Source organism: Notolepis coatsorum (genome assembly GCF_963971535.1).
Source record: "Notolepis coatsorum genome assembly, chromosome: 8".
Lineage (NCBI taxonomy): Eukaryota > Metazoa > Chordata > Actinopteri > Aulopiformes > Paralepididae > Notolepis > Notolepis coatsorum.
This window is the reverse complement of record NC_140172.1, coordinates 138,402,400-138,427,192: the sequence shown is the minus strand read 5'-3', so window position 1 is coordinate 138,427,192 and position 24,793 is coordinate 138,402,400. Positions and strand designations below refer to the sequence as shown.

At 44.8% G+C, this 24,793-nt stretch overlaps 2 protein-coding genes across 2 annotated transcripts in view; one reads left to right on the top strand and one right to left on the bottom strand.

Annotated features, from left to right (window-relative positions):
* LOC311232885 (disks large homolog 4-like) overlaps positions 1–24,793 on the bottom strand; it is a gene marked incomplete at both ends in the record, with an annotated part of 412,013 nt that overhangs the window by 337,529 nt on the left and 49,691 nt on the right.
* On the top strand, positions 20,893–22,518 carry LOC311232886 (poly(U)-binding-splicing factor PUF60-like; the record flags this gene model as incomplete). The annotated part of the gene is made up of 1 exon (XM_084319720.1): positions 20,893–22,518. Exon 1 carries the CDS (start codon positions 20,911–20,913, stop codon positions 22,516–22,518), a length of 1,608 nt encoding a protein of 535 aa, XP_084175846.1. The 5' UTR covers positions 20,893–20,910.

Here is a 24,793-nt window from a genome sequence, read left to right as displayed (position 1 = left end):
AACACGTTAAAAACCACATGTTAGAGAAAATATTTTTATAAAAAAGGCCGGTTGTGTTTATTGTGTTGTGTTTGTTGTGTTGTGTTGTGTTGTGTTTATTGTGTTGCATTGCATTGAGTTTGTTGTGTTTGTAGTGTAGTGTTAAAGCCTCCCAGTTGAGTTCATATATTTATCATCTGGTAAATAAAAGAAAACAATATTTCACCAGTTGGCACAACATGACACATAGGCCTACAGGCGTGAATAATGCAAATAATGTGCAGAACTAAAGCAAAGTTACTCCCAGACTGTGTGCAAAGGTTTTTTTCAATACAGGATAGCAAATAGTTTCGATGTTTGTAAGTTTACTGTTCATGTATTTCTATTGTTGGGGTTAACTTGTGGAACAATGCTGATATACATTTAACAATAAGTCATTCGCTTTTGGTCTCAAAAAATGGTATAGCTATTTTAGAAGGTTACAAATGTTATTTTTGTTTTGGAGGCTTCATTTGATAAGAATATAGGACAGGCATATATCAGCATTATGCTTCAAGAATCAAGATTCAAGAAATATTATTGTCATGTGCACAGTTAAACAGACAGTTTGCCGTACAATTAAAAACATACTTTGCTAGTCCGCCCCTTCACACAACATCACACAACACCACACAGATCACACAATAATTAACTGGAATGAACAAGTGAATGCTAAATGCTAAAAATAAGGAGATAGCACAGTCTTTAAAATAAATGGTAGAAGACATATACAAGGCATGAGTATGAGGAACTAGTCAGAGCCAGTAGGAGGAACTAGTCAGAACCAGTAGGAGGAACTAGTCAGAGCCAGTAGGAGGAACTAGTCAGAGCCAGTAGGAGGAACTAGTCAGAGCCAGTAGGAGGAACTAGTCAGAGCCAGTACGAGGAACTAGTCAGAACCAGTAGGAGGAACTAGTCAGAACCAGTAGGAGGAACTAGTCAGAGCCAGTACCAGGAACTAGTCAGAGCCAGTATGAGGAACTAGTCAGAGCCAGTATGAGGAACTAGTCAGAGCCAGTACGAGGAACTAGTCAGAGCCAGTATGAGGAACTAGTCAGAGCCAGTATGAGGAACTAGTCAGAGCCAGTATGAGGAACTAGTCAGAGCCAGTATGAGGAACTAGTCAGAGCCAGTATGCGGAACTAGTCAGAGCCAGTACGAGGAACTAGTCAGAGCCAGTATGAGAAACTAGTCAGAGCCAGTATGAGGAACTAGTCAGAGCCAGTACGAGGAACTAGTCAGAGCCAGTATGAGAAACTAGTCAGAGCCAGTACGAGGAACTAGTCAGAGCCAGTACGAGGAACTAGTCAGAGCCAGTACGAGGAACTAGTCAGAGCCAGTATGAGGAACTAGTCAGAGCCAGTACGAGGAACTAGTCAGAGCCAGTACGAGGAACTAGTCCGAGCCAGTACGAGGAACTAGTCAGAGCCAGTATGAGGAACTAGTCAGAGCCAGTATGAGGAACTAGTCAGAGCCAGTACAAGGAACTAGTCAGAGCCAGTACGAGGAACTAGTCAGAGCCAGTACAAGGAACTAGTCAGAGCCAGTACGAGGAACTAGTCAGAGCCAATATGAGGAACAGCATGGATTGATGATTGATGATTCTACCACAACATCATCATCATCATTGGTGAGTAAGAAATAGTAAGACATCACAGCTTCTTACTGGGGGGCACGGTGGCACAGTGGTTAGCAGGAAGGTTGTGGGTTCAAACCCCAGCAGGGGGCCTCTCTGTGTGGAGGTTGCATGTTCTCTCTGTGTTTGCGTGGGTTTCCTCTGGCTGCTCTGGTTTCCTCCCACACCATAAATAAATGCATGGCAGCCACAGCACATTTACACTGATGTGGAAACTGAACATGTTTATGATGTACATGTTTTTTATTTTGTTAAAATTAGTGTTAAATAGCAGTGATACAGAGTGTCTCAGTAACATGGGTCTCCCAGTTCCTCCTCTCTGCAGTAAACAGAAAATACATTTCCCGGTATCCTGTTCCCACTTTATCCAATCAGGTGAGAGAACCCTAGATATTCTTACTTATTTCAAGAAAACTTGCCAAGCCACATTTGGTAGATTATCTTACTTGTTTCAAGGACACATTTGCTTAAAACTAGTTTTGAGTTCTTATTTTAGTTTTTAGAGTTATCCTGATTGGATAGTGGGAACAGGATAAATGTATTTTGTGTTTACTGCAGAGTGGAGGGACTGAGAGACCCATGTTACTGACCAGACACTCTATATCAGTGATGGCTGTTTACTGCAGAGTGGATGGACTGAGAGACCCATGTTACTGACCAGACACTCTATATCAGTGATGGCTGTTTACTGCAGAGCGGAGGGACTGGGAAACCCATGTTACTGACCAGACACTATATCAGTGATGGCTGTTTACTGCAGAGTGGAGGGACTGAGAGACCCATGTTACTGACCAGACACTCTATATCAGTGATGGCTGTTTACTGCAGAGTGGAGGGACTGAGAGACCCATGTTACTGACCAGACTCTCTATATCAGTGGTGGCTGTTTACTGCAGAGTGGGGGGACTGAGAGACCCATGTTACTGCCCAGACACTCTATATCAGTGATGGCTGTCAGAATGTAGAGCTATTATTTTAACATGGAGACAACTTATTTTAACAAACAGAAAAATACAGCACCTTTAATGTACATTGTACCTAGGTAAAGAAAATAAACTAAAGGAACTATCCCTTTAAGTCAGTGGTGGGCGAACTATGTTGTCGTACCACATGCGACTCTTTGACCTGTTGCCTGCAGCTCTGACGCCATATTTGGCAATGAAGAAAACGATCAACTAGAATTACATGTCTTTGTGATTTGAGCCTATTCAGGCTGTTTCTGTCACGTCAAGAGTTTCTTGTCATGTCTCTCTCTCTCTCTCTCTCTCTCTCTCTCTCTCTCTCTCTCTCTCTCTCTCTCTCTCTCTCTCTCTCTCTCTCTCTCTCTCTCTCTCTCTCTCTCTCTCTCTCTCTCTCTCTCAATTCAATTCAATTCAATTCAATTCAATTCAATTTAATTCAATTCAATTCAAATGGGCTTCATTGACATGGGAAACATACGTTTACATTGCCAAAACCAAACAAAACAAAACAATCAAACAGAGAAATCAAAAGAATCTGGCTGCTGTGTTTGCACATTCTTGTATTTCTCCCAGTAGGTATGGGAGTTTTGAGTTATTGACCATGTTTTCAAAGTCTCTTTGGGTGTTTGCAATTTGTGGGAAGTATAATGTCTCTGATGTCTTGGTATAATGGTCAGGTTGTTAAGAAGTGGAGCTTGGTTTCCACCTCATCTTGTGTGCAGTGGGTGCATAGTCTGTCTTCTCTGGGGAGCCAGGTCTGCCTATGGCGGCCTTTCTCAATGGCTAGGCTGTGCTCGCTGAGTCTGTACCTAGTCAAGGATCTTCTTAGTTTTGGGTCAGTCACAGTGCTCAGGTATTCTGTCACTGTGTACTCTCTGTTTAGGGCCAAATCGTATTTCAATTTGTTCAATTTGCTCTGGTTTTGGGTTGATTCTTTCCAATGTGTCAGATAGTTTTCTTTTTGTTTTCTTATCATTTGATTTAGTCAAGTGTGGTTTCTGTCTGTGGGCTCTGCTTGTGTTTGTGAGTCCCAGAACCATCTGGCTGAGTGGGCATCTCTCAAGGGTCTCTCTGTAGGTGACGGCTTTGTTATGGAGTGTGTCTGGGTCACTTTCTTTTAGGTGATTGTGGAATTTAAATGCTCTTTTTAGAATATTGATGATTAGTGGGTATCTTCCTAGTTCTGCTCTGCATGCATTATTTGGTGTTTTCCGTTGGGTGCGGAGAATGGATTTGCTTTTGGTTGTCGATTAGGGTGCTGAGGGTGAGAATGTGGTCTGTTGTACGGTGATTTGGTAGGAAGCCAATCTGTGATTTGCTCAAGGTATTGTTGTTTGTGAGGAAATGTATGAGTCTGTGGTTAATGATCATACAGAGGATTTTTCCAAGGTTGCTGTTGACACAGATCCCACGGTAATTGTTTGGGTCATATTTGTCTCCCTTTTTGTGGAGCGGTGTTATGAGTCCTTGGTTCCAAATATTGGGGAAGATCCCGGATCCGGGAGGCGCTACAGATCCCTGACCACCAAAACATCCCGCTTTAAAAACAGCTTCTTCCCCACTGCCATACGGACACTGAACTCCTTGTAGCAACCCCCCCTACCTCTGCTGTTATGGACATAAACTGTGATATTGTGGTCTTTGTAATTATGTATCTATGTATTTAACTGCATGTAGTATGTATGTAAGTGATGTTATATGTTCTATGTTGGAACAATGCAATGTAATGCAATGAAAACAAATTCCACCAGCCTGGCTGGGTGGTCATTAAATAATCTAATCTAATCTAATGTCGTAAGTAAGTAAGTAAGTAAGTAAGTAAGTAAGTAAGTAAGTAAGTAAGTAAGTAAGTAATGTTTATTTATATAGCACCTTTCACAGACCAGGGTCACAAAGTGCTTCACATAATAAAAACATAGCAACATGATAAAAGAAAAGTAATTAAAATCGTGAAAGAACAGGAAAAACAAACCAGATAAAGAGACATAAAAGATTTACACAGACATAGTTAGCCAAACACCTGTTTGAATAGCACAGTCTTTTAGCTGCTTTTTAAAGGTGTTTACCGAGACCACAGGTCTTAGGTCCAAGGGCAGAGCATTCCAGCCTGGGGGCCACGGTTTCGAAGGCGTGGTCACCTTTTGTCTTTAATCTAGCCCGGGGAACGGCCAGCGAGACCTGGTCAGACGCCCTGAGCGACCTACCCGTGGTGTAGGGACGCAGTAGGTCGCAGGTGTAGGCAGGTGCCTGACCATGGAGTGCTCTGTAGGTGATGACCAGAACCATGGAGTGCTCTGTAGGTGATGACCAGAACCATGGAGTGCTCTGTAGGTGATAATGACTAGAACCATGGAGTGCTCTGTAGGTGATGACCAGAACCGTGCTCTGTAGGTGATGACCAGAACCATGGAGTGCTCTGTAGGTGATGATGACCAGAACCATGGAGTGCTCTGTAGGTGATAATGACTAGAACCATGGAGTGATCTGTAGGTGATGATGACCAGAACCATGGAGTGCTCTGTAGGTGATGATGACCAGAACCATGGAGTGCTCTGTAGGTGATGATGACCAGAACCATGCAGTGCTCTGTAGGTGATGATGACCAGAACCATGGAGTGCTCTGTAGGTGATGATGACCAGAACCATGGAGTGCTCTGTAGGTGATGATGACCAGAACCATGCAGTGCTCTGTAGGTGATGATGACCAGAACCATGGAGTGCTCTGTAGGTGATGATGACCAGAACCATGGAGTGCTCTGTAGGTGATGATGACCAGAACCATGCAGTGCTCTGTAGGTGATGATGACCAGAACCATGGAGTGCTCTGTAGGTGATGATGACCAGAACCATGGAGTGCTCTGTAGGTGATGATGACCAGAACCATGGAGTGCTCTGTAGGTGATGATGACCAGAACAGTCCAGCCCGAGCTCGCTTACAATGTGTACATAAAGTACTTATCGACCACAGTAAAAAGGTACGTTATGTTATAGCAATGCATATATTGACGTATTTACACAAATTTACAATGTGTACATATTACAAATAAGTAATATATTGACGTATTTAAAAATAAGTAGCTAGATTATATATTATATACTGTATACTGTAGTACCCCTGCTGTGTAACGAACCCGGGACACATGAGAAACTACCAAGACAAAACCCTAACCCTAACCACACTGTTACCTTAAACTAACCTTAACCTTAACCCTAACCTTGACCACATTGTTACCTTAAACTAACCCTAACCCGCTCCTCCCGGGCAGCGTGTCGAAGTGTCCTTGAGCAAGACACTTAACCCCTAGATGCTCCCGATGAGCAGGTCGGCACCTTGCATGGTCGCCTCCGCCGTCGGTATGTGAATGTGTGAGTGAATGGGTGAAATGTGAGGAGCAAAAATTGTAAAACGCTTTGGATAAAATCGCTATATAAATGCACCGTTTACCATTTCAATATGCACTCTAAAAGAAAGCCGGTCATCCACCCAAATACCAAAGATCCTGCAGTGAGTCCTGTAAATGAATGTGTTTCAGTAATAGTAACAACAGATGATTGTATCAAGAATGACTTGTGAATCCACACGTCAGAAAGACTGGAAAGTTCCTTCTTTATTTTAAACTCGGAAGGCGACTGAGGTTTCCCTCATTTACAGTCACGTCGAGTCTACATACAGAGATAAGCACAAAAAAAACAGATAAAATCAACACGGCAGATAAAATCACAACAATAAGACGACAAGACGAGGACAAAAGCAAGGTTAACAAATCAATTAAAACACGTGCAACTTGATTGACAAAGGTTGGAGATCATGGTTTTAAACTCTGCAACAGTGGGGAGAGTCTCGAGCTTTAAGGGCCGTTGGAGTTCATTCCATCAGCTAGAGGGGCATCGTAGTGAAATGCAGATTTACTCTGTTCAGAGCAAACTGGACCTTAAGGACCAGCCAGTCACTAGAACACTACAAATACACCCCCAGTTGAAGTTACAGCCCTCTCCCCGTCCCTGCTCATGTATGGTGAATGATCACAGTGTAACAGGGGGAGGACAGGGTAGAATAGAATACAGAAGTACTTTATTGATCCCGAGGGAAATTCAGTGCCATAGTTTGCTCACAATAAACATTTAGGTAGTCAAAAATCACAAGTAAGAATAAGGATAAAAATACAGTCAAAGATATTCATTCTAAAATATGTATATACATATACATAAAATATACAGCCACAAATGTACATTAATAGGGGTGTGTGTGGGGGGCGTAGGTTTGGTCTCAACCGGGGGAGACTTTGAGAAGCCTGTGTTCGTGGCATTTCCAGTCTTTTATCCACAGCGCTACTCAGTGGTGGAGGAAGTACACTGTTCCTTTACTTAAGTAAAAGTAGAAATACTCAGATAAATGAGTACTCTGGTAAAAGTCCTCCATTCAAATTATACTTATGTAAAAGTAGAGAAGTATTTGCTATTGAATGTACTTAAGTATCTAAAGTAAAAGTACACGTTCTACATGACGTTTGTGTATCCATTGACCTTTATAGAATATGTTAAAGTGGTATGTGGTCCAGTTATGCTGCTATGATTAAAGGGCATGTTAAAGTGGTATGTGGTCCAGTTACTGTATGCTGCTCTGATTATGTCCTCTTGAAGTTGACAGGCTTCAAATGTGACATGTTTTATTTTGTATTATGTTTTCTATGCTAAATCCTTTTCTTCAAAGTACTAGTAACTGACGGGTTCAGATAAATGTAGTGGAGTAAAAAGTACAATATTTCCCTTGAAATGTAGTGGAGTAAAAGTATAAAGTTCCGTAAAATGCAAATACTCACATAAAGTACAAGTAGCTTGAAATTGTACTACTTAAGTACAATACTTTTTTTTTATCCACTTTTTCTCCCCATTTTCTATTTTTCTCCCATCCCAATTTTCGTATTATCCAATTCTTCCCTCCCCAGTCTTGAACGTTGCTAGACTATGCCTCCCACTGGTCGGCTGTAGTGAGGACAGAAGCCTTGCATCACGTGTCCCCTCCGGTACACGAGGAGGCAGCCTGTTGCATCTTTTCACCGCAGCAGCTCGAACTCTCAGTGGCGAGGAGTAACGCGTGGGAGGCTCACGCTGCCCCCGATACTTCCTGATTCTGCTGTACATGCGCACCAACCGACCTGTAGGAGTCGCTGTCCACAACGTCCAATCCCCACCTACCGGCTTTCCCACCCCTAACACTGCCAATCGTGTTAGTATGAACGACCAGCCAAGCCGGTAGCAACGCCGAGAGCTGGGCTCGAACCCAGCATCTCCTGCGTTAGTGGCGAGCGCCTTGCCCACTGCGCAACTTAGCCGCCCTACGTACCTCGGTTTTGAAGTCATGGTTCGGTACGGGTTTTCGGTACAGTAGGGGAAAGTTTGGCTTTCCATGTTCCACTCAGGGGTGATGTAGTGTGCAGTAACTAATTGTACTTGTAGGGCTGTCAACGAATATTCTATATTGAAATTAATAATCGACTTGTAATTTTTTTTTTATAATTATTATTATATTAGATTGTGAAAATAACAGCCCCCGGTGGGCAGTCGTTAGTGGTTAACATACCGTTGTATTCGTTCGGTACACAGCCGTTCGGTATACGGTACACACTGAAACGGTTCGGTACGGATACGTGTACCTTTACACCCCTAGGGCGGGATCCACAAAGAATGGATTGCATGGTGCTAATTGCACCCTTACTGATTGTTTGAACATTTTATTAACAGATTGCAGAAGGGCTTGACATTGACACCTGCCCACCCGCCCAATGCGGGTAGAATACGTCATTGGCGGGTAAATGCGTCAGGGATATGAGGACTGTGTGTATGTGTAACTAGGAGGGATATGAGGACTGTGTGTATGGGATATGAGGACTGTGTGTAACTAGAAGGGATATGAGGACTGTGTGTGTAACTAGGAGGGCTATGAGGACTGTGTGTATGTGTAACTAGGAGGGCTATGAGGACTGTGTGTATGTGTAACTAGAAGGGATATGAGGACTGTGTGTAATGTATGTGTAATTAGGAGGGATATGAGGACTGTGTGTATGTGTAACTAGAAGGGATATGAGGACTGTGTGTATGTGTAACTAGGAGGGATATGAGGAGTGTGTGTGTGCAACTAGGAGGGATATGATGACTGTGTGTGTAACTAGGAGGGATATGAGGAGTGTGTGTGTGTAACTAGGAGGGATATGATGACTGTGTGTATGTATGTAACTAGGAGGGATATGAGGACTGTGTGTGTATGTGTTACTAGGAGGGATATGAGGACTGTGTGTATGTATGTAACTAGGACGGATATGAGGACTGTGTGTATGTATGTAACTAGGACGGATATGAGGACTGTGTGTATGTATGTAACTAGGAGGGATATGAGGACTGTGTGTATGTGTTACTAGGAGGGATATGAGGACTGTGTGTATGTGTTACTAGGAGGGATATGAGGACTGTGTGTATGTATAAGTAGGAGGGATATGTGGACTGTGTGTATGTATGTAACTAGGAGGGATATGCGGACTGTGTGTATGTGTTACTAGGAGGGATATGAGGACTGTGTGTATGTGTTACTAGGAGGGATATGAGGACTGTGTGTATGTGTTACTAGGAGGGATATGAGGACTGTGTGTATGTATCAGTAGGAGGGATATGTGGACTGTGTGTATGTAACTAGGAGGGATATGCGGACTGTGTGTATGTGTAACTAGGAGGGATAGGTGAAGAAATAGTGAAAATTGACAATAAAATAATCTCCTTCTTGTGATTAAGAAATATTAAATGGTTCTGTATCACTTTCTGAAATTAAACATTTTCAACAGCAAATAACGAAACTAAAACCCACTCTGGATACTAAAACTAAACAAAAATGAATACATTCAAATTAGGGATGTTCGATATTGGCTTTTTTACCGATATATCCGATATACCGATATTCTCCAACTCTTAATTTCCGATACCGATATCAACCGATACCGATATATGCTGGGTTCCCCCCCCCCCCAAAGAAACGGAATAATTTCAGGTAATTAATCTCTTGTCATGGAATTAACACAGCATACTTTTGACAATACATAAAATAAGAATTTGTTCTTACTTGCTTGCCTGGGTAAATAAATGGTGTGTGTTTGTCAGGTTCATGTCTGTCTGTCTGCCGTGTGTTTGTCAGGTTCATGTCTGTCTGTCTGCTGTGTGTTTGTCAGGTTCATGTCTGTCTGTCTGCTGTGTGTTTGTCAGGTTCATGTCTGTCTGTCTGCTGTGTGTTTGTCAGGTTCATGTCTGTCTGTCTGCTGTGTGTTTGTCAGGTTCATGTCTGTCTGTCTGCTGTGTGTTTGTCACATGGTCCACAGACCTGACCGACTAGAGGCAGCAGGTCACATGGTCCACAGACCTGACAGACTAGAGGCAGCAGGTCACATGGTCCACAGACCTGACAGACTAGAGGCAGCAGGTCACATGGTCCACAGACCTGACAGACTAGAGGCAGCAGGTCACATGGTCCACAGACCTGACAGACTAGAGGCAGCAGGTCACATGACAGACTAGAGGCAGCAGGTCACATGACAGACTAGAGGAGCAGATCACATGACAGACTAGAGGCAGCAGGTCACATGACAGACTAGAGGAGCAGGTCACATGACAGACTAGAGGCAGCAGGTCACATGACAGACTAGAGGCAGCAGGTCACATGGTCCACAGACCTGACAGACTAGAGGCAGCAGGTCACATGACATACTAGAGGTCAGTCTCTGTGTCCTTGACTGAGGATCAAATAATGAGCTCCATGCTGCTTGAGCCTCACCACACACACACACTCTACACACTCTACACCACACATGCACACACACACACACACCCCACACACACTCCACTCCACACCACACATACACACACACCCCACACTACACGTATACTCTACACACACACACCATACACACACACACCACACATACAGTACACACACACACACACACACACACACACACACCACACACACTCCACTCCAGACCACACGTACGCACACACAAACACACGTACACACGTACGTACACACACACACACACACACACACACACACACACACACACACACACACACACACACACACACACAACACGCACACACACACATCATACACACACACACACCCCACACAACACACACACAGGCACACAAAGACACACATAGCATTCACAAACACACACACACTCTATCTCTCACACACATACACACATGATATACACAGAAGGACACACATACTCCACACAAACACGTGCACAGACTCTCACTCTCTCATACACACGCGCGCACATACTGGGAAGACAGTGAATGAGCACAACCAAGAGTGTTGTCTGCTCTCTCTCTCTCTCTCTCTCTGTCTCTCTCTGTCTCTCTCGGTGACATCAGTATCTCTCTCTCTCTCTCTCTCTCTCTCTCTCTCTCTCTCTCTCTCTCTCTCTCTCTCTCTCTCTCTCTCTCTCTCTCTGTCTCTCTCTGTGACATCAGTATCTCTCTCTCTCTCTCTCTCTCTCTCTCTCTCTCTCTCTCTCTCTCTCTCTCTCTCTCTCTCTCTCTCTCTCTCCCTCCCTCCCCAGGTATGTCTGTATTCCCAGTGGTCTGTGTGTTGTCTGCAGTGTGTCTCGAATCATAACCTCCATTCACTATCACATTTATGCATGCTTGGTCGGTGTGTATGACCTCAGTGCTCGAGTCCTGCTTGGTGTGATTCAAGTTCTGGCTGGTCCGGTTGTTCTCTGTGCTCGGATCTCGGTTGGTGTGTGTGGCCTCCGTGTTCGCATCTTGGCCGGCACGGGCGACCTCCGCGCCTGCATCTCGTGTGCGGATGGTCCGGCCGACTTCGGTGCCCGAGTCCTGGTTGCTCCGGTTGTATCCAGCGCCGTCCGTTTCATCTCTCCCGAACCAGCTTGTATCCCTTGCTGCGTTGTATTCATCGTGTTAACTTCCATGTTAGCTTGCAGCTAGCTTGTCCGATATAATGTGTAGTTATTGAATTGTATTGACACACACATTGTAATGAGAATTATGTAAATAAATGTTTTTTCTAAAATAAAAATAAAAAGTCTCTGTCTCTCTCTCTGTCTCTCTGTCTCTCTGTCTCTCTGTCTCTCTCTCTCTCTCTCTCTCTCTCTCTCTCTCTCACTCTCTCTCTCTCTCTCTCTCTCTCTCTCTCTCTCACACACACAGAGGAGCAGGCTGTCAGGGTTGTTAAGCTGAGCGAACGTGCAGCAGCTGAATGAGTGATGAAGATGTTCCTTTTTTATTCTGTCTGAGAGGCTGAGAGGAAGAGGAAGATGATGAAGATGAAGAAGATGATGAAGCTGAGGAAGATTATGAAGATGAGGAAGAGGGCTCAAGCTGCCTCGGCTACAGACTGAGAGGCTGAGAGGCTGAGAGGAAGAGGAAGATGAGGAAGATGAAGAAGAGGGCACAGTGAAGTCCTGTAGGACGATGTCCCTTCATAGGGAGGTGTAGTCTGACGTCACTTTGGACCGCCCGCGAGGTCCACCCGTATAGGGATTTATCAGTGGGAAAATGGATTATCGGCTATTGTAACAATTCTGCCTCATGAACATTGGAAAGCTTTCCCTTTTTGCACAAAATGAGTTCCCTTCTATCACTAACATTATTGTTTAAGCATTTTTGGTTTAAATCAAATTCGGCAATTTCTTTTTACCATTAATTGCGAATATTTTCATGTTGAGCTATAGATTGTGGATGAATACGCACAGAAAGGTACACCATGCCAATGTTCATGCTTTATTTGTTTTAAACGAGACGATTTAGAAATGGGCAATGGGGAAATACGTTGCAATTTTGCGAGGTGGACCGGCCGGAAACAGCAATGATGTAACCACTACACCTCCCTATTCAGGACGGATTCCATATGAAAATGAGCGATTATATGCCTGTGGTTTCTGTCCTACAGAACATAGTGTAGAAACATACCGTAGTGATTCATAAGCTACAGTAGTGGTTCTATCCCTTTGGCCTTTTCATACAGTACCTACTATAGAGATGTACCACAGAAATAGTCTACCATAAGGATTCATAGTATTCCTGTGATCTTTAGCCCTGCTAGGCTGCAAGGCGGCTTTACAGTAATAATAATAAAATAATAATAATAATAATAATAATAATAATAATAATAATAATAATAATAATAATAATAATAATAATAATAATAATAATAATAATAATAATAATAATAATAATAATAATAATAATAATAATAATAATAATAATAATAATAATAATAATAATAATAATAATAATAATAATAATAATAATAATAATAATAATAATAATAATAATAAACTGTACTTTTGAAGACGTCTTTATTCATCATGCAGTGACACACACATGCGATGGGCGGCACACACAGGAACACACACACATGCAATTTTTTGGGGTCAAATGACTCCACAGTTATATCAAATGTATTACGATTTGGAAATGGTCATTAGGGGGGGTACAATAAAGATGGCTGCCATGAAATCTTCATTAATGTCATTGTGGAAGTGACACAGAACAGTTGTGTTGAACGTTCTGACAGGCACAGCCCATAAATTAAATAAACCATTTACATTACATCAAACGTGCCACGGTAGCCATCTTTGATGTGACCAAAGGAGATTACCGCAATACACTTATGTAACGAGGGTTTGGTCAGCGATGCAGGACTGAACAGCTAGTGGAGCACGGAACGGGAACAGCATTCTAAACGTTTCATTCACTTAAACAGGTCACTTTCCAGGTCAAGGTTCATGACCTGGCAGCCTATTGCTTAATGACATGTCATGAGTGCTGCTTTTGCTTCCGCGTTTTCCCTGATTGGCTGCGCCATGCCCCGTGGCAGGCGCGGCAACCGCAGAGCAGAGCGGCAGAGCGAGCGGAGCGGCAGAGCGAGCGGAGCGGCAGAGCGCGAGCGGAGCGGCAGAGCGCGAGCGGAATTAGGTAACCGCCGCAGGAATCCGCCATGATTTTCATTCGGTGCTTCAGCTCACCTGGCATAGCAGCGGTCCGCGGTCCTGCGGTTTGTTGTTGACGAGTTCGAATCCCATGAATTTTTTTTTTTAACGTGATTTTTTTTTTAACGTGTATTCTTTCTATGGTTAAGGTTAGGCATGGTTAAGGTTAAGGTTAAGGTTAGGCATTGTTTCGGAGTTGGTTAAGGTTAGAACGGTTAAGTTTAGGCGCTGTTAAGGAGCTGGTTAAGGTTAGAGTTTGTCTTAGAGACAGCCTATTTCCGCACTGCCGCTCTCCCGCGTTGCCGCGGTCACATGGTCAAATTGTCACATTCTTGCACTCATGACCTGTCATAAAGCAACACGCGACCTGGCATAGGCTACCGTGCAGCGAGGGGAACGGCTCCCTTCTACCTCCTGTCAATGGTCTCTAACTAGACACCCCAAGACCCCTACGCTCTGCATCTTCTGACTACACACCCTCAAGACCCCTACGCTCTGCATCTTCTAACTACACACCCTCAAGACCCCTACGCTCTGCATCTTCTAACTACCCACACCCACCCACCCACACACACACACACACACACACACACACACACACACACACACACACACACACACACACACACACACACACACACACACACACACACACACACACACACACACACACACACACACACACACACACACACACACACACACACACACACACACACACGTTATCTAAGAAGCAGCCTTTACAAATCGCACTGTGCTGTTCATACTGTACAACATGTCTCACATTCACTCATTCACTCACACATTCACACGCCGATGGCGGAGGTGACCATCGGGAGCAGTTAGGGGGTTAAGAGTCTTGCTCAAAGACACCTCGGCATGGTGCAGGGAGGAGCCGGAATCAAACCGGGAACCTTCCGATTACCAGACGACCAGCTCTACCTCCCGAGCCAGCCACTGTCGCCCCAAAAACAGTCCATTTGCCGGTGTGGCAGCAGACAGCCCTGCTGTACTCCAGCGGTGCTTATTACTGGACCGAGTGAGTGGGCAGTGGGCGGGAACTCAAACTATTCTGAGCTCTGATTGGAGTTAATGAGTGGGAGGAGTTCTACTGACCTCTAAAGTGTTTGTTTTTGTCTTTTGCCCACCGCGAAAATTAACTCTGTTTTCTTTTGTCAAATGAATCAAACCAAGTCGTCACAGGATAATAATTGTCCAGGACATTTCCAGGAGTTGTTCTTGACAATCCAGGACATAACTTGCTCACAAACAGTCATATAATTTACCAGCAGGTCTAGTATCAACACATTTAACCCCAGTTGTATTCCTCCTTTCGTAATGATGCAGGTTCATGGTGACGTACGTTCATTACAGGCGACTGATAACTGTCTCAGGTTCCTTACAGGAAGGTGACTGTTACACCATCACTGATAACTGTCTCAGGTTCATTACAGGTGACTGTTACACCATCACTGATAACTGTCTCAGGTTCATTACAGGTGACTGTTACACCATCACTGATAACTGTCTCAGGTTCATTACAGGTGACTGTTACACCATCACTGATAACTGTCTCAGGTTCATTACAGGTGACTGTTACACCATCACTGATAACTGTCTCAGGTTCATTACAGGTGACTGTTACACCATCACTGATAACTGTCTCAGGTTCATTACAGGTGACTGTTACACCATCACTGATAACTGTCTCAGGTTCATTACAGGTGACTGTTACACCATCACTGATAACTAGGGATGAGAATTGATACGATTTTATCGATACGATTCCATTATCGATTCTGCTTATCGATCCGATTCTTTATCGATTCCTGATACATTTATAATTTCACTAAATAAATTGGAAATGCAACAGAACTAAGCTGGTTAGAATAACAACATGCAACTTGACATTTCTGATTGTCATTTATCATTTATTGTTGAGCCCCCATGTCAGAAAAATGCCAAAACTGTAAAAAATAAATCAACTATACACTTCGGAAAAACATGGCATCGATAAGAGGAATCGATAGTCACGGAGGCATGCGATTCCAGGAATCGGACAATTAGGAACCGGTTCCCATCCCTACTGATAACTGGACAATAAGGTCCTCTTGTCATTAGCAACAACTCCTGTGTGCCAACAATTCCTTGTAACTGACGTACGTAGTACAATAGTGAAGTAACACTGTGCGCTACGTTGCTGTAAAACTCAAGATTATGTACTTTTTAGCTGCACAGCATGTTTTGTACTCATTACGGTTAGTATTTTATAGCAATTAAGAGGAGAATAAGCCAAGCTTGTCAAATGTCATGGCGGGGCCACAACAAAGGGGCCACAGTCGAGTTTCAAACTGAATACACACCTAGCGAGGATCTGAGAGAGGGGCTAAATACACACCTAGGTTTACACAGAGGATCTGAGTGAGGGGCTAAATACACACCTGGTTTACACAGAGGATCTGAGTGAGGGGCTAAATACACACCTGGTTTACACAGAGGATCTGAGTGAGGGGCTAAATACACACCTGGTTTACACAGAGGATCTGAGTGAGGGGCTAAATACACACCTGGTTTACACAGAGGATCTGAGTGAGGCGCTAAAATCACCCCAAAACATAGATATTTTTGGATATCTGGGGGCCACAGTGGCTCAGGAGGTAGATCTGGTAATCTGGAGGTTCCCGGTTCAATTCCCGTTCCTCCCGGGCAGCATGTCCTTGAGCAAGACACTGATCCCCTAACTACTCCCGATGAGCAGGTTGGCACCTTGCACACCGCCGTCGGTGTGTGAATGTGTGAGTGAATGGGTAAAATGTGAGGGACAAATTGTAAAGCGCTTTGGATAAAAGCTGTTCTATAAATGCACCATTTATTTATTTGACCATTTCAGTACATTTTCTAGGTTTTTCAGCCCTGATTATGCTTGTCATAACAAATTCCTACATCAATGTGTCAGTAGTGTAGGGTAAACACAAGCATGCAGAATATACTATATATCTTTTTTTTTTTTACTTTTTTTTTTTTTACTTATACATATTCATTTAGTTTATATCCCATTTTATTTTATTCCACCCTTTATTCCACCTGCAATTCTGAATGGTTGGTTTCAAGAGGGAGGGTTTTTGTCACAGCTGAACTATTGGTCAGGTAAACTCACTCTTGCTCATTTCTCTCAAAGTTGCCTACTGCTGCTTTAAGAGGAAAGGTGCCTCTGGGGTTAACACATGAATTATGAATTAACATAATTAGCTTGTTGTGTGACTGACCACGTTGTCATCATGTACAGCAACGGAACTGCAGAAAAGACACAATGTACATATTTAACATGTTCTCAGTGTTGAGACAACCCCTCATTCTGTAACAACGATGTACATATTTAACATGTTCTCAGTGTTGAGACAACCCCTCATTCTGTAACAACAATGTACATATTTAACATGTTCTCAGTGTTGAGACAACCCCTCATTCTGTAACAACAATGTACTGTACTGTCTGTCCGACATCTCCGCCTGGATGACGACCAACCACCTCAAACTGAACCTAAGCAAAACAGAATTGCTCCACCTGCCGGCCAAATCCTCCCCCCTGACCGACCTTTCCATCACAGTCGAGAATGGCCGCGTCCCCGACCGCCAAGAACCTTGGTGTTGTCCTCGACGACCAGTTGAACTTCTCCGCTCACATCGCAGCGACAACCAGAACCTGTGCAGGCGCCCTGACCAACCTGTAGGAGTCGCTGTGTAGAGGAGCCAAAGCTATATATTTAGGTTATTGTATTATATGAATGTTTATGTTTATATTTGCAGATGATGGGGCCATATGGAAAAGAGGGAAGAATGTTGAGTATTGTTTAAAGCAGGTACAAAGAGCTCTGGGGGATGTAGAGGAATGGGGAGACAAGTGGGGTTTTAAAATCTCCGCCTCTAAGTCTAATTATATGATTTTTGGTTTTAAAAGGAGGGTGCCTAGGGGTGGGCTGGTTATGTATGGGTCTCCCTTAGAGAGAGTGAAGGTGTTTACATTTTTGGGAGTTTGGTTCGATGAAAGAATTAATTGGGCTGTATAGAGAAAACCCTGGCAAAGTGTGAAAGAATAGTGAATGTGCTGAGAAGCTTGGCTGGGAGTGGGTGGGGAGCGGATAGAGAGACCATGTGCATGATATATCAGGCGATGATCAGGTCAGCAATTGACTATGGCTGTTTTGTGTACGGCTCTGCGGCCAAGTCTAATTTACGAAAGCTGGATGTGCTTCAGTGCAAGGCTCTGAGAATCTGTTGTGGAGCTTTTAAGACCACCCCAGTTCCAGCACTATTGGTGGAAATGGGGGAGTTGCCCTTAAACCTGAGGAGAGTAAAGTTAGGGCTACAGTACTGGGCAAAATTGAGTGGGACTAGTCTGTCCTTCCCAGCTAGGTGTTTACTTTCAGGAGATGGGGATAAGTATAAGCCTTTTTTGTCCAGTATTGATCAGTGGGCCAGGAAGTTGAGATTGCATCAGGTGGGGGTTGCGGAGCACACTCGTTGGCTGTCAGTGCCATTTTGGCTAGTTCCTGATCGAGTCATTGAACTTAGGTTCTTGATGGAGGATGATAAGGGCGAGATTGTGGGAGAAATAGAGAGGTTCCTTTTGGCCTCAGGGTCTCTGGAGGTTTTCACTGATGGCTCTGTGGATCCTGAAAGTGGGAGGGCAGGCTTTGGGTGGTGTGTGCCTCGGTTAGGGATCGGTAAGGGACAGAGAATATCTGATGGCAGCTCTGTATTTGTGACAGAGTTGCTTGCCATTCTCTGGGCATTGTGGTGGGTGGAGGAAGTGGGACCAAGCCAGGTGATTATATGTTCTGACTCGGCTACTGCACTGATGGCTCTGAGTGCAGGTGGGTCTAAAGCTCGCCCTGATCTCATTCAGGAAATAATGTTGGTTTTATATAGGATTGCGAAGGCAGGCTGGTCAGTGAAGTTTTGTTGGGTCCCGGGGCACGCTGGGATTGCGGGAAATGAGATGGCTGACTCCCTTGCCAAACAGAGCCTGGGAAGGGAGGAAGAGATAGGCATTTCAATGGGAAGAGTAGAACTCAGAGAGAAGATAAAGAAAGGAGTTGAGGCAGGGCGGCTAGGTGGTGTAGTGGGCAAGGCACTCGCCACCAATGTGGAGACGCTGGGTTCGCGTGTTCGAATCCAGCTCTCCACATTGTTTTCAATTTGGCTGGTCGTCCGTACTAATACAATTGGCAGTATTAGAGGGTGGGAAACTGATGGGTGGGGATCGGGCGTTGTGGACAGCGACTCCTACAGGTCGGTTGGTGCGCCTGCGCAGTAGAATCAGGAAGTGTCTGGGGCAGCGTGAGCCTCCCATGCGTTACTCCTCGCCACTGAGAGATCGAGCTGCGCAGGTGAAAAGATGCGACTGCTGTTACCTCAAGTACCGGAGGGGACTTGTGCTATGTATGACTTAGTCCACATTGCAGCCGGCTTGTGGGAGGCAAGAAACAGCGTTCGTGACAGGGGAGGGTTGAATTGGATGATACGAAATTGGGATGGGAGAAAATATAGAAAATGGGAGAAAAAGTGGATAAAAAAAAAAAAAAAGAGGAGTTGAGGCTGAGTGGCAGGCTGAGTGGGAAAAGGGGACCAAGGGAAGGCACTATTTCTCTCTGCAGCCTCGGGTCAAAATCAAGGTGGATGGATATGGGTCTAGGAGTGATAGGGTGAAGATGTGTAGATTGAGGCTGGGACACTGTGGGTTGAACAGTACCTTGTGCATTGTGGGAAAACATCCAGATGGGCGGTGTGAATGTGGAGAGACTGAAACTGTCTGGCATGTTTTCCTGGAATGTGAAAGGTATAGGAAAGAGAGGGAAATCTTTTATAAAAGTCTGGTAGAGTTGGGAGTCTCTTCCTTCTCTCTTAAATCTTTCTTTGGCATGGATAATGAGAACCACCAGCTGATCACAGAGTCAGTGCTGACATTTCTGCACGCGTCAGAGTTGTATCAGAGGATATAGCGTTATTGTATTTATTAGTATTGGACAGGCAAGAGGAGCAGAGAAGAAGGAGATAGTCGATAGTAATGTGTTTTGAAGATGAGAAGAAGAAGAGTAAGTAAGTAAGTATTTATAAAGCACCTTTCATACATGTCATGTAGCTCGGTAAACAATCAAAAGTTGATTTACCAGAGGCCTAACTATGGAAACCATACCACTAGCGTAGTATAAGAACTGAGGAGGGCAGTAATACGCCTGCGGGAAATTCAAAAGAAGAAAGAAAAGAAGAAGAAGAAGAAGAAGAAGAAGAAGAAGAAGAAGAAGAAGAAGAAGAAGAAGAAGAAGAAGAAGAAGAAGAAGAAGAAGAAGAAGAAGAAGAAGAAGAAGAAGAAGAAGAAGAAGAAGAAGAAGAAGAAGAAGAAGAAGAGCTCATCAAAAGAACTGCAGAGGGCAGTAATACGCCACGATGCGTCTACACTGCCGGAAATTCTAGAAGAAGAAGAAGAAGAAGAAGAAGAAGAAGAAGAAGAAGAAGAAGAAGAAGAAGAAGAGGTCAGTGTGCATCTTGAAACAGTGCTGAGCAGTACTGAACAGATAGACTAAACAACATAGATTGACTATGGGTGAATTCTGGGGGGGCTTGTGTAGTGATTGTAATGGTACATAATTCACCCACGGAACTAATGTTAGGAACATTCTAGAACATTAGTGCCACCCGAACATTCTGGAACGTTTGTGATGATGTCATAGTAGTACATTCTGGAACGTTGGTGATGATGTCATAGTATGGCAGGACATTCTAGAACCTTAGTCCTGCCCAATCATTCTGGACCGTTCATGATGATGTCATAGTAGGACATTCTGGAACATTGGTGATGATGTCATAGTAGCCCTTCTAGAAACCTCTAGCATGCCTATTTAAGCGGTGGCAGTTCCTGCCACTAGCATTCTGTTTAGCTTTCTAGTAATGTATTGTATCTTGTAGTTGTGCTGATGAATATTAAAGGAGTTACCTTCGACTTCAGGACATCGCCTCAGACTCCCGTCTCTTAGACTAAACAACATAGATTGAAGCCTGCATTTCTAGACCCGGGTGCCTTGCCTACCGTTTTGCTGTGGAAAGAGCCGGCAAGTTGATTTACGGCTTTCAGGTGTAACCTTAATGGTTGACTATAGAAACTGCGCCACTCTCTGTTAAGGGGAGAGACCCTCATTCATTGTTACACATTTATGTTCTGAGTTCCCAGACCACACAGGGTTTCTAATGAAAGAATCATGGCGATAACGTAGACTGCGGGAGGAGACGCTGTGACGATGGAGAATGGACAAGGCACAGGTTCGAAACCCGGCCTGCCGCCTCTCACCCCAGAGCAAAAGGAGGCACTTCAGAGGGCAAAGAAGTATGCTATGGAACAAAGCATTAAGAGTGTGTTGGTCAAGCAGACTCTTGCCCACCAGCAACAACAGCTTACCAACCACCTGCAGATGGCAGCCATGACGATGGGCTTTGGAGATCCTCTCACACCTTTACAATCGTGGGCGGCTCAGCGGCAGCCTGCCCTGGCCATCATGTGTCGCGTGTACGTGGGCTCAATCTACTACGAGCTCCTAGAGGACACAATCAGGCAGGCCTTCGCTCCCTTTGGCCCCATAAAGAGCATCGACATGTCTTGGGACTCGGTCACAATGAAACACAAGGGCTTTGCCTTCGTGGAGTACGAGATCCCGGAGGCTGCACAGCTGGCTCTGGAGCAGATGAACTCTGTCATGTTGGGGGGAAGAAACATCAAGGTTGGGCGGCCAGGTGGCATGTGTCAGGCGCAGCCCATCATTGACCAGTTGGCAGAGGAGGCGCGCGCGTTCAACCGAATCTACGTGGCATCCGTCCACCCTGACCTGTCGGATGACGACATCAAGAGTGTGTTTGAGGCCTTTGGAAGGATCAAGTCCTGCACGTTGGCCAGGGACCCCGCCACGGGACGCCACCGGAGCTTTGGCTTCGTTGAGTATGAGAAGCCACAGTCTGCCCTGGAAGCGGCGGCGTCTATGAACCTGTTCGACTTGGGGGGTCAGTACCTGCGGGTGGGCAAAGCCGTGACTCCTCCCATGTTCCTGCTGACCCCCACGACCCCCGGTGGTCTGCCGCCAGCGGCAGCCGTTGCTGCAGCGGCGGCTACCGCCAAGATAACGGCCCAGGCGAGTATGAGTTCCTTCCAAAGGTATTTAATCGCCTTCCAGGAGGCTATAGCCGGGAGGTCGGTCCTGGGGGCGCCCCAGCTACTTGGTCAGCAGATGGGTATACCTCAGGCCGTCATGGCTGCCCAGGCACCAGGGGTCAGCACAGGTATGTACCAAGACATGAGAGTGACCCCGGTACGCCCCCCCATGCCGGTGCTTCCCCAGGTGTTGGCATCACCACCCGTCCTATCTAACCAAATCATGGCCGCGGTCCTCAACCACCAGCACCAGCAGCAGCAGCAGGAGGAGAAGAAGAAGGAGGAGAAAGAGGAGAGTCTGCAGGACGGCACGGGGCAGGAGATGTTGAGCGACCAGGAGCACATGAGCATCTCGGGCAGCAGCGCCAGACACATGGTCATGCAGAAGTTGCTGAGGAAGTCGGAGTCCACGGTGATGGTCCTACGGAACATGGTGGGCCCCGAAGACATTGACGACGACCTGGAGGGCGAGGTGACGGAAGAGTGTGGCAAATTCGGTGCCGTCAACCGGGTCATAATCTACCAGGAGAAGCAAGGCGAGGAGGAGGACGCCGAGATCATTGTCAAGATATTTGTCGAGTTCTCCATGGCCTCGGAGATGGACAAGGCCATCCAGGCCCTCAATGACCGCTGGTTCGGAGGTCGCAAGGTGGTGGCGGAGGTGTACGACCAAGACCGTTTCAATAGCAGTGACCTCTCCGCATAAACTGTCTGAAAGGGCTCCCCGGTGCCCGTCCCACACCTGGTGCCCAAGCTCCCCTTCAGCCGGTGTCACTGCAGTGACTACATATGGGCCTCTTTTTAACTTGTAGTTGTTGTTTTTTTATTGATTTTGATATTGATGTTATGAAGTTCAAGTTCCCTTTCAAGGGATCGGTTAATTAAATATTTGTGCTTCAAAAAATTTATTAAAAATGAATAAAATTTTTTTTAAAGGCGGTCAGATGGCACAGAGGTAAAAAATGGAAACCAATTCAAACTCTAAAAAGGAAATTACTTGACGTACAGAGAAGTTAAAAAGAGGAAAAACAGTGGCTGCCCTACACGCCGTGTCGGTACAGCCTGAAAATACAAACAAGTGTTAATTTATAGCATCATAATATATTATCTCATAGCATACACATTGTCACACAAACACATCAATTAAAGTGTCCACATATCCGAGTTCTTGACATGGACCTCACACATTGACAGTGTTGTGAAGAAGGCATGGCAACGCCTCTACTTCCTCAGACGCCTAAGGAAGTTCCAAGTCAGTCAGAAGATCCTTAAGAACTTCTACTCATGCACAATAGAGAGCATCCTGACTGGCAATATCACCTCCTGGTTTGGGAATAGCACCGCACAAGACCGTAGCAGACTACAGAGAGTGGCCCGCTCAGCCGAACGCACAATTGGAGGGGGGCTTCCCACTCTCCAGGGCATTTACAACAAGCGGTGCATGGGCAAGGCTAAGAGGATTATCAAAGACTCCAGCCACCCAAACAACTGCCTCTTTGAACTGCTGTGGTCAGGCAAGCGATACCGGAGTCTCATGGCAAGCACAGAGAGACTCAGAAGAAGCTTCTATCCCCAGGTCATCAGGATGCTCAACGAACAATAACACTATGTAACAACCATCAGATGCACTCACAGCACACACATACACACGCACACACTCACTTTAAACATACAACTCACTGCAGCACCCACTTTAACCACTTTAGTACACCTAAGCACACTTTATATTTATCGGTAAAGAATTTGCACTACAACCCATACATCATTACACCTTACTGTAAATTATATTGTACCTAAATTGTACCTCATCCCACTTCTGCTTTGCACTGTATAGTATATTGTATGGTAACTCAGTTACTCTACTCTACATAGAGAATTGTATGTATGTATATACTGAACATTTTTGTCTATGTACTTGACTTCTATTTTATACTTGCTATACCTATTTGATTATCTATCTTTGCCTAGCACAGTCTCTGGAGCGAAACAGAAAGAAGCATTTTGTATAAAAGTATTCTGTACTTCTGTATGACAACTAATAAAGAAACTTGAACTTGAACTTGTCACGCCCACCTCAAGCTCCTGATTGCCAGCCAGCAACTGTGCTCCCAGACACAAGGGTGGTTGGCCACATCATGCAACACGTCTACACAAAAGATAGATAGAATAAATGATAAATGATAAAAGATAAATGGAAGTTGGCAAGGGTGAACACTATCAAATTATAGTGTTGTTTAGCCTGCTTATACCTTAAAAACCAGTGGGGCAGCACGACCTCTGCAACTGTAATCACCTGGAGTGTCAATGCCAGCTGACGAGAACAAGTGAGTTTGGTCAAAGTCTCACAGGACTTTCCCTTTCAAGGCTAGCAGTACCTGGCCAGAGAACTCCTGGGTCCTAGTGTACCTCAGGTTACATAACTCCTGGGTGCGTCTATTCTTAACCCAAATGGTTCATGGGTTTTGCGAATCTGATTGGCCACTGACGTTTCTGGTCATGTGACATGTGCGCCCAATCGCGTGACGCGCCCATTTCCGCCTCGACCAGCAGCAAACCCTAACCCTAACCGTTCTATCGCCATGCTCTAAGACAAACTCTAACCTTAACCAACTTCGAAAGAGTGCCTAAGCTTAACCGGGGAAAGAACTTGCCGTCACACGATTGGTGCGACCAGAAACATCAGTGGCCAATCAGAGCCCAAAACGTCCACAGCCACTTCACTTACTGTACCTCGTGACTGTGGATAGACTGCGGTACCTCCGTTACACACAGGTGTGGAGGAATTTTGTCATGTGTCGAGTCAGCGGTGATTTTGGAGACTGGGAAAATGCAGTTTTCTTACCTTGTAGTAGTGACGTGAATATTTAGGAAAATAGCTTTAGGATCACTTCTGTAAAGAAAGACTTCGCTGTGGAAGAGAAATAAACCATTTGGATATCTTTGTTTTACACTGGAGCGGCTGTGGACATTATTTTTCTTTA